Genomic DNA, 10,775 nt, shown 5'->3' with positions numbered 1-10,775 from the left:
GCAAAAATAAACCGTATTCTTTAATAGCAAATAAAAGCGATCAGTAGTTTAAAAATTGTAACAACTCTTTAAATATTAAAATCAACCCAACAATTTAAATAGTCACTCTCATTTAATGCACACACTTTATAATTTACATGAATACACTGTTAATGCAGTTGATGTTATCCCTGACCCACACACAACTCGCTATTACAATTTATATACTCAGCGCCATCTTCTAGAAGTCTCATGAATAACCTAACGGAAAAAATACATAGTTGTATTTTCACAATGATCGCCTAGAGCATTTAAAACTACTTCACAGGATATGCAGTCATACATACAAACAATGTCAATAACAGCATTTTATCAACATTGTTTATAAGTAGAAGTTTCTACTGATGGAAATGTTTATGTTGCAAGCAGCCGTTGCATACCGTTACCTTCCAATTGAGTGCAAAAAAGAGTCTGATAGATCGGCAAAACAGTTATTTACAACCGCGTATATTTTGTCATTAAAATGTAAAACAAAGATTTTTCCTTCTCTAAAAGGACTTTACACTCAAGCTGAAAATGTTTGTATAACGTTTCAGGAGAGCCAAAATGCAGTTCATTGTTTATATGAAAACCATACAAATTTGTGTATGATCTCTAGAGATAACTTCGAATGATATTTGAAATTACACATATTTCCTAGAGTACGAACAAAAGCGAACCAACCTAAAATGCAGCCTAAAAATACTAATTTGGTCTAATCCGAAACAAACTAATTTATTATTTTATCATTAGAACATATTTCATTACATTTTGGAGTACATTAATCTTGTTTTTATACCCTACACCACCATAGTGGGGAGGGTATTATGCGTTTGTGCAGATGTTTGTAACGCCCAAAAATATTAGTCTAACACCCACCTTAAAGTATACCGATCGACTTAGAATCACTTTCTGAGTCGATTAAGCGATGTCCGTCCGTCCGTCCGTCCGTCTGGTTGGCTGGCTGTCCATGTAAACCTTGTGCGCAGAGTACAGGTCGCAATTTTGAAGATATTTCGATCAAATTTGGTACATATTATTTTTTCGGCTCAAGGACCAAGCCTATTGAAACTGGCTGAAATCGGTCCACTATTTCACCTAGCCCCCATACAAATGTCCTCCCGAAATTGGACTTTATCGGTCATAAATGTTTAATTTATATATGTATCTCCACAAATTTGGCTCCAAATAAGTTTTATATACACAAAATTCATGTCACCAAATTTTGTTATGATCGGTCCATAATTAGTCATAGCTCCCATATAGACCCGCTTCCGAAAATCACTTTAACGTGCATAAATCGCTTAAAAATGTTGGTAAACACACAAAATTCAACATAGTTAACTTTAATATAGACATAAATTACACGACCTAATTTCATGGTGATCGGTCCATAATTGGTCATAGCCCCCATATAACCCCACTTCCGAAAATCACTCAAAAATATAAATTATTGAAATTTTAAAAGACAAATTTGTTTTGCTCTTTTACTTAGTGTAGGGTATTATATGGTCGGGCTTGACCGACCATACTTTCTTACTTGTTTTTTATTGAATTGATACGTTTTTTGCAGGAAAAGTTTTTACAAGATGCTTAAATATTTTACAATAAAATTTAAGTTTTTGTATTCTATTTATTATATTCAAAACTTGTTTATCCTTTAAAATTCCATAATCTTTGTTTTTCCTTTCCAAATGTATCGGTTGATTTTTACTGGAGACACAAAAACCGTTCAATGGAATCTGTTAATTATGTTTTATTTAATTATTTGGTATGTTTTATAATGATAAATAATCACAGATTAGAGGAAGTGCGCTGGCGAATCGGAGTCGTTTTTCTGGAATTATAAAAATGTTTCTTTATTTTTTATCGTCGTAACTGTGTTATTTTATTAAAAGTCTCAAAAGCCAGAGGAGCAAGGTTTTTGATATAAGTTGTACAGATGACAATAAATTTCATAATGATCCGCAGGATCTTGCGTAATATCCAACATTATGCTCTGGCAACAATCCAATCAACAGCCCAAGCCTCAGAAATAAGAAGACGTAAATGGCGATGGCCATGGAATGACATTACAAGAAATGCAATTGAATGGAATCCAACAAGGCAGCAGAAAAGGGGATACCCAGCTCATACCTGGAGAAGGCAAATCAACGCAGAAATATCCGGAATGCATAAGGGTTGGAGCGAAGTGAGAGCGTTAGCACAAGATTGAATATGTTCAACCAATTTATGAGGCCCTATGCTCCTTATAGGATCAACGGGAATATATATATACTGACCATTGTTAGCTACAATATTTTAATCCCTTTCTGGGAACATATGGATTTCGAGCCAAATGAACTGCTCATCTTTTGAGGCCAAGAACGAATCAAGCCAATATCGAATACTCTTTCCAAAGTGAAGTGTATCTCAGAGAGATCGATCTGCATTGATAGAAACAAATAGTAGTAAAAAGGGGGCACGGTCTGGACTATAAAGCGGGTGAGACAAAACTTTCCAACCGCTTCATTCTAAATAATTTTAAACAAAGTATTCCAACATGTGGCCGAGTGTTGTCATGATGGAATATAACGGTTTCATAGGTGACAGCAGGGCGTATTTCGGCCAATATTCGCAGTGATGATCTGGTCAAATTTCAACAGCTCATAATATATAGGACCCTTTTGCCTAAATACAGATAATTCCTTAGCGCCAAGGATTTTTGGCTTTGATTTGGCTGGCTGTCCGGGCTTCGCATACGATATCTTACGCTTCGGGTTATCGAATGGATTTAAGTAATGATTCGGTGCAAAAATTATTTGCATCCTTTCGATCATGCAAAATGGTCTTTCAAGGTCGCTCAGCTTCAATTGGTTTCGATGAATCCTGCTGCTAGAAAACATTTTGAAACTGCTGATTGAGTAGCTCTCAATGATTTTGCAAGTTCTTGTTGAATTTTACAACAATCTTCATGCGTCCAATTCATGGTCTTCCAACTTTTTAGGCTGGCCTGGGCGATCTTTGTCTTCCGTGTCAAAATCACCACTTCTGTCAATGTATTTTAAGCAACCATCGTATTTTTATTTATTCTAACCATTTGTATTAAAATATAAATTTTCATAAAAAGAGGTGTTTAATATTTTGAATGTGTATTAGATTTTCATTATTTTTCTGAGATTCTATTATTTATTTGTTATGTGCTACATTTTTTCGCATTTCTGTTTATTCCGCTTATTTTATGTAAAACATAAAATTTAATATGAAATTGAATTTTTGTACACAACATTTTGTGTAACTAATTGGGGTTAGACAAAATGGTGTAAATTAATACACTAAACAAAAATGAAAATTCAAAATTCAGAATTATATTTTACACAAATATTTTGCCATTTTGGATCGTTATATCGCACTGGTTACTCTAAGGAGAGTCAATTCAAAATGTTTCAATTTTCACTTTTTACAAGAAATCGATGTACAGTGGTCTGTAAAAATCTTACATCATTTTCTCTACTCTTTCGTCAAAAAATACTGTTGTTACGTCTTCAGCTTTCATTGTAATGTATTAAAAAACAGTTTATTGCCTTTATTGAAATTTTTTTAATTTTGAGTTGACTCTCTTTTGAGGTACCAGTGCGATATATAGAGAAGTCGATATAATAGAAAGCCAGATGTACAATTCTACAGTAGATAATATTCCGAGTTTTTATGAGTTTGTACCTAATGATAAAATAACTTGACATAATATAGGTTATCTTTTTTATTTCCTTCAATTATCTTGTCTCCTTCCTTATAAACTACTACTTCTGTTCCTTTCATAACAACCGTACAACCATTATCAGTCAATTTACTAGTTGATATAAGATTGCATCGTAAGTCGGGGACATACAGAGTGTTACATAGGCCTATGTCTTGCTTTTTTCCATTTGCATATACAGTTACTTTGACCTTTCCAATACCTTTTATGTTTAGTTGATTGTCATCTGCTAGTCTGATTTTACCACTAAACTGAGAATCTATATTTTCAAATAATGATATTTGGGTGCACATGTGAGATGACGCACCACTATCAATAATCCATGTTTCACAAGAACTAGTGAAAAAAGTTGCTTCTGTCGTGGTTACTAATACTTCATTGGAAATGCTATCTTTGGTTTCCTGTTCAACATATCGAGCGTTTTCACTAGTCTTACAGTCTCTAGCTTTGTGACCTTTTCTTCCACATCGAAAACATTTATAATTAAATTTATCTTTGGACATACCTTCTTCTTGATTTTTATAGTTATTTTGTTGATTATGGGATTTCTTTTTAAAAAACTTAGCTTTAAATGCTGAATTGCTTGCATCGTTATCATCCTTGTCTCCAATTTCTAGTAATTTTGATTTTAAAACAGCTACTTTTGGAAATTCATTTGCAGTATCCACTGCAGCTTTGACTGCCGAAAAACGATCTGGTAAAGCATCAAGCATTACAACAACAAGAAGGTCTTCATCAAACAAGATAATTGAAGGAAATAAAAAAGATAACCTATATTATGTCAAGTTATTTAATAATAACGAAAATATGATGCATACAACCGAAATATCTTGTGATTCAAAAACAGAGATATGGCATAAAAGATACGGTCACCTAAATATGAACCAATTAGGAAAACTAAAGATAGATGAGATGGTTAAAGGGTTACCTGAATTGAAAAATGTTGGAATAAATTGTGTTCCATGTATTCGTGCTAAACAAACTTGTTTGCCATTTCCTCATAAAAATGAGAAATCAACTTCTGAAGTACTTACGCTTGTTCATACAGATCTTTGTGGTCCAATGAAGACTGAATCGATGGGTGGTAGTTTGTACTTTGCAACATTTATTGATGACTATTCTCGAAAAGTATTTCTATATTTTATTCGAAACAAAAGTCAGTATTTAGACAAATTCAAAGAATTTAAGAAGATGGCAGAAACACAAACAGGAAAGAAAATCAAGATTTTACGAAGTGATAATGGCGCAGAACTAGTTAGTCAGAATTTCACAAATTTCTTGAAAGAAAATTAAATAAGGCCATTTACGGTCTCAAGCAAGCTGGAAGGCAGTGGTTCAAGAAAATCTATTCTGTTATAAAAGATTTTGGTTTACAACAATCACAATATGACCAATGTATTTACTTTGTTAAAAAAGATGGAAAAATGATGATTGTCGCCTTATATGTCGATGATATTATAATTGCTTCTAATAATACGAATTTTATAGAAGATTTTGTAAGTCAATTAAAACATAATTTTGATATTCGAGACTTAGGAGTTCCAAAACATTGTATTGGCCTGGAAGTAAATGTAAAGGATGGAGAAATTTCAATTTCCCAACCAGGATATATTTCAAACTTGATTAAGAAATACGGTTTGGAGAATTGCAAACCTGTAAAAATTCCGATGAATCCAGGTATTAAATTGGAAAAAGAGCCAACAATTTCCGGAGAAGCAGAAAAAGTTGATGAAAAGTTTTATCAAGAAATTATTGGATCTTTACTTTATCTGTCACTGTATAGTAGACCTGATATAACGTGTGCTGTTAATATGCTATCGCAATTTTGTAAGGAACCGCGTAAACAACACCTTAATTCAGCATATCATATCATCAGATATTTAAGTCATACTAAAAATGCGGTGCTCACATATAGAAAATGTGGTTTACCACTTGTTGGTTTTTGTGATGCAAATTGGGCTCAAGATGTAAATGATAGAAAATCTCAATCTGGTTTTTGTTTTCTTCTCGCAGGTGGTCTCGTTTCCTGGGAATCAAAGAAACAAAAGGTGGTAGCAACATCTAGTGCAGAGGCTGAGTATGTGGCACTTACCGAAGCAACTAAAGAAGCCTCATATTTAGGGTATATTTTGAATGAACTTGGCTATTCCAACCACTCTCCAGTGATGATAAACACAGATTCTCAAAGTGCTCAAAGAATGGCAGAATTTGGTGCTCATCATTCTCGTACTAAGCATATACATTACAAGTATCATTTTGTGAAGGATGCCATAGAACAAAATATAATTAAATTGCAATATCTACCAACTGATAAAATGTTAGCCGATGTTTTAACTAAACCTGTACCTAAACCTAAACATGTATTTTGTTGTAATAATTTTGGAATTATAAATTCATAATGTTGAGGAGGCATGTTGTTATATACTGTAAAATACTTTGTATTCAACATAATGAATTTGATCAAGTTTTTATTGTTAAATATGTTTTTTGTAAAATGAAAATTTTCGATCACTTCAAATATACTTTTCATACTTATTGTATCTATTTGGATAAACGTATCGCTGTTTCAATTACAATAATTTTTAATCGGTTTTAGCTCTCTTCATAGTTCTATTATAATATGTTTATTACAGCAACATTTCCATTTCTCTCAGTGTCCTCTTAACTGTTCATAATATATAAGAGGGCTTTAAAAGCGATAACTATGAACATGGAAAATTTCCTCTTGTGTTCATGTAAATTTGTACTTTTTTTTTAGCCCATTAGAATACTCATTAAATATAATTTTATTTTATTTAATTTAATTATATTTTGGTATGTTATTTCTATAGCCACAAGTGCACTCAAATACATACAATTATTTCATTGTAGTATGAGGTTTTTAATGGTAGTGGCGACATTGTGGTTTACCCACCTCCTATGAAACTGTTTTAGACGGTAAATGATTTTAATTAATTTAATTTATTTAAATAAACATCATACACGAGAATTGTAGTGTTTTTTGGTGGGATTTTAGGTGTGGTAATGTTTATTTTGAAATGAGGTAAACGGTAAGTTTTGAGCAACGGATAATGAATGTATAAAATTAGTTGGTAAGGAATTAGGATTACAAATTACTATTTGCTGAGATGCATAGCTTGAGAACTGTGTTTGAGTATCTGTGTTCTCAAAGGGATATTTTCGTTTATAAACAACTATTCCAATAACTATTTTTATACCCTTCACCATGAATGGCAAGGGTATATACATATAAGTTTGTCATTCCATTTGTAATTTCTAAATTTTTCACAAAAATATATATTCTGGATCGTTATAGATAGCGAAGTCGATATAGCCATGTCCGTCTGTATGTTGAAATCAACTTTCCGTAGCCCCCAAATTACTTTCAAACATGACTGATACATCAATATATCGCGGATTCTCCCGGCTGGGTTTCTATTTAAAATTGGCCCACAAATGGCTGAGATATTAGGAAAAAATCGGGACTACCTCGATTTTTGGCCTATTTTTGAGCTATATCTGGATTACTAAGTCATTAATATTGACAATATGGATATCTAATGATAGATATTTCAATGTCCATTGCAACGATGTATATAAGGCTATAGTATTTTGGACCTCAAAATCGGGAAAAATATTTTTTAACCCGAATTTTTTTGGACAAAAAAATTTTTTTGTCATAAATACATTTTTTTTAAAGAAATAAATATAAAAAAATTTAAAAAATTTCTTTTTTTAAAAAATTAGAAAAAAATTAAATTTTTTTTTTTTTAATTTTAACTCATTTTCTAAAACGAAACGACAAACGTTAAAATAAAATTATGTATATGTAAAATATTCAAGTTTCAAACTCTTTTTCCAGTATTCTTTTACAAATAGCTTACGCTTCCAAACAATTCGTTTTATAAAATAAGGCTGTAAGGTAGAGGGCATAGAGAAACAACAAGAGCGGAAACTAGAAAAACAATCAAACAAAAATTTTACTCAAAATAATCACACATACGAGTGTTGTTTTTGTTTTCACATAGTTTTTTTTACTAATACATTCTCAGCACTTAGGTTTTTGACAACTGAGTTAGGTCTTTGACAGGAGAGTTTCCGCTCTATGTATATTTCTCTATGGTAGAGGGTATTGAATATATTCCCTCCATATATTTGGGGGATTCAAACGGTCTGCTATTAGGTCGTATTGTCATAATGTCGTAAAATATTTTTTTAGTTTAAACAAATTCTTGTTGTGCTGCAAACAAAAAAAGTGTTATTTTATGACAAACCAATAAACATAGTTCTAAAAGTCTTATTAGTTTATAACTTTTTTGTTTGAAACCCAACAAAAATTTATTTAAATTAAAAAAATATTTTATGACATTATGACAATAAGACCTAATAGGAGACCGTTTGAATCCCCCAATTGATTCGTTATCATAAAATTTTTCCGAAACCTGTCATTATTACATATTTTATTTTTTCTACAAAAAAAATTAGTTTACAAAAACTTTAAAAAACATGACCGAAAACAATATAAATATCGAAAATTCGCCAGCTAAAATCACTACAAACAATGAAGCAACCTCATCTCACAACACCTATTTAAAACGTTTAATGGCTGGCGCCAATAAAAATGATACCCCAGACAAAGAAGACGATTTACCCACCGTAGAATATGAAGCCGAAGAAATTGCCCCCAAAAAAGTGCGTATTGATGTGGAGCTTTCCGAAGAAACTTTAGCGCCCAAAGAGAGCTGGAAAGCTTTTACACAACATTGGATAAAAGTTGGTATTTTATTTATCATCTGGTGCATTTATGCCATATCCATAGTAACCCATAAAGAGCAATTAAATCAGCCGGTTTTGCTGGCTATAACACCAAAGGAAGATACAGTTTTTCGTTTACATGCACAGCCGGCCACGAAAACTGCCATAGAAGTTCTACTAAAGGGGCCATTTCAAATGGAGCAAGATGTGAAAGTGAGGCCGGAAACAACACAACCCCAACTAACACTGCAGGTGGTCATGGATTTAGGAGAAGAAGGGGAAAAGGTTATATCAAAAGAATGGGGTGTGTTAATTAAAAGGCCCCAAGAATTGGAATATGTTTTGGCAGTGGCCAAGCTTTTACACATAGATCTAAATGCAGATGTTAGCAAATATCGACAACAAGCAAAGTTATTTTTGAAAATGAAGACAAATATAGAAAAGGATTTAACGGTGAAGTTATCATGTAATATGACTCCCGTGGATCAGACTTTGGGTATAATATATGGCACCTTGGTATTATTATTTTTATATATCATGATAATCTGGGAATTTATAAATCGTACCCTAGCCTCGGTTATAGCTTCTACATTGGCTATAGGTATATTGGCGGCTTTAAATAACCGACCTTCTACCGGCACCATTTTAAAATGGCTGGATGTGGAAACCTTAATGCTGCTGTTTGGCATGATGATTTTGGTGGCCATATTATCGGAATCGGGTATTTTTGATTACTTGGCTGTGCTGGCCTATGAATTGGCTCAAGGCGAATTGTTTTATTTGATTTATGTTTTATGCTTCTTTACCGCTTTCCTATCGGCCTTTTTGGACAATGTTACCATGATGTTGCTTATGACTCCTGTTACCATACGTTTGTGCGAGGTCACAAATCTAAATCCTGTGCCAGTTTTAATGAGCATGGTTATATATTCCAATGTGGGGGCCGCTCTTACGCCTGTAGGAGATCCTCCCAATATAATAATCATGACCAATCATTATGTGCAAGAGAATGGTGTAAATTTTGGCAATTTTATAGCTCATATGCTGCCAGGAGTTGTTTTGGGGCTAATAACTACTTTTGCTTTTTTATATATAAAATATCCCAAGATATCGGGTTACATGAACAAACAATCGGTTGAAATAGAGGCGCTGAAACATGAGATACAGGTGTGGGAGAAGGCCGCTCAAAATATACAACCCACCACCACAGATGAGGAAATTGTTCAAAATACTTTGCAGAAAAAAGCCCAGGTATTGAGACAAAAGCTAAAGGAACTAGAATCGAAGGGTGTTTATGTGGAGGTGAATTATAAAACCACATTGGAACAAATGAAAGCCTCCTATCCCATACGCAATAAAGTGCTGCTGATCAAATCCTCCATAGCCTTTGCATTTGTCTTGGTGTTATTTTTTGCCCATACAGTACCGAATTTGCAACATCTTTCTTTGGGCTGGAGTGCTTTAGTGGGTGCTATTCTTCTGATTATACTGGCCGATACCGATATTGAAGCTGTTTTGTCTAGAGTGGAATGGTCTACTTTACTTTTCTTTTCCTCTCTGTTTATACTAATGGAAGCTCTTACGGAATTGGGCTTAATAGGTGCCCTGGGTGATATATGTGTAAAATTTATACTAAAAGCCCAACCAAATCAACGTCTCTTAGTAGCCATTTTAATAATATTGTGGGTTTCAGGCATAGCTTCTGCTTTTCTAGATAATATACCCGTTACCACAATGATGATCAAGATTGTGGTAAATCTTAGTCAAAATAAGGAATTGAATTTACCCTTGCCACCCTTGATATGGGCCCTGGCATTTGGAGCTTGTTTTGGCGGCAATGGTACTTTGATAGGAGCCTCAGCCAATGTGGTGTCCTCGGGTGTGGCCGAACAACATGGTTATCGTTTTTCCTTTGTAGACTTTTTCCTATTTGGATTTCCCATTATGCTGTGTACTTTGGTAACAGCAACAATTTATCTCTATTTGGCTCATTGTTTTTGGACTTGGCATTGAGTATGCGAAAATGTTTAAATTGCTAAATAAAAAAAATATCCTTTAATCAAAATTGTTTTTTAATAATGCTATGTATGTTTCCAATGGCGGGTTTGTTGTTCCACTTGTACGCAATCAATCACGATTTACGTTTCTTTTTTATTTTGTTTTTATTTTAATTTGTTGATAATCGTTTGATCGTGATTTGCGTGATTTTTTTTGTTTTCTTACTCTCCTCTTCAATTGTTCTGCTGTTAACCCTGTTCTTTTCATA

General features: G+C 33.2%; 1 protein-coding gene across 1 annotated transcript; it reads left to right on the top strand.

Annotated features, from left to right (window-relative positions):
* Positions 1–8,221: 8,221 nt before the first annotated feature.
* On the top strand, positions 8,222–10,558 carry LOC135954853 (P protein-like). Its single transcript, XM_065505095.1, has one exon. The coding sequence runs from the start codon at positions 8,261–8,263 to the stop codon at positions 10,520–10,522; it is 2,262 nt and encodes a 753-aa protein (XP_065361167.1). The 5' UTR covers positions 8,222–8,260; the 3' UTR covers positions 10,523–10,558.
* Positions 10,559–10,775: the final 217 nt, after the last annotated feature.

Source organism: Calliphora vicina, chromosome 3 (genome assembly GCF_958450345.1).
Source record: "Calliphora vicina chromosome 3, idCalVici1.1, whole genome shotgun sequence".
In the NCBI taxonomy this organism is placed as follows: Eukaryota; Metazoa; Arthropoda; class Insecta; order Diptera; family Calliphoridae; genus Calliphora; species Calliphora vicina.
The sequence above is the reverse complement of the archived record's forward strand: the minus strand, read 5'-3'. Positions and strand labels throughout refer to the sequence as shown.

Coding starts and splice junctions, on each gene's coding strand:
- LOC135954853 (XM_065505095.1), top strand. CDS start 8,261: ATGACCGAAAACAATATAAATATCGAAAATTCGCCAGCTAAAATCACT.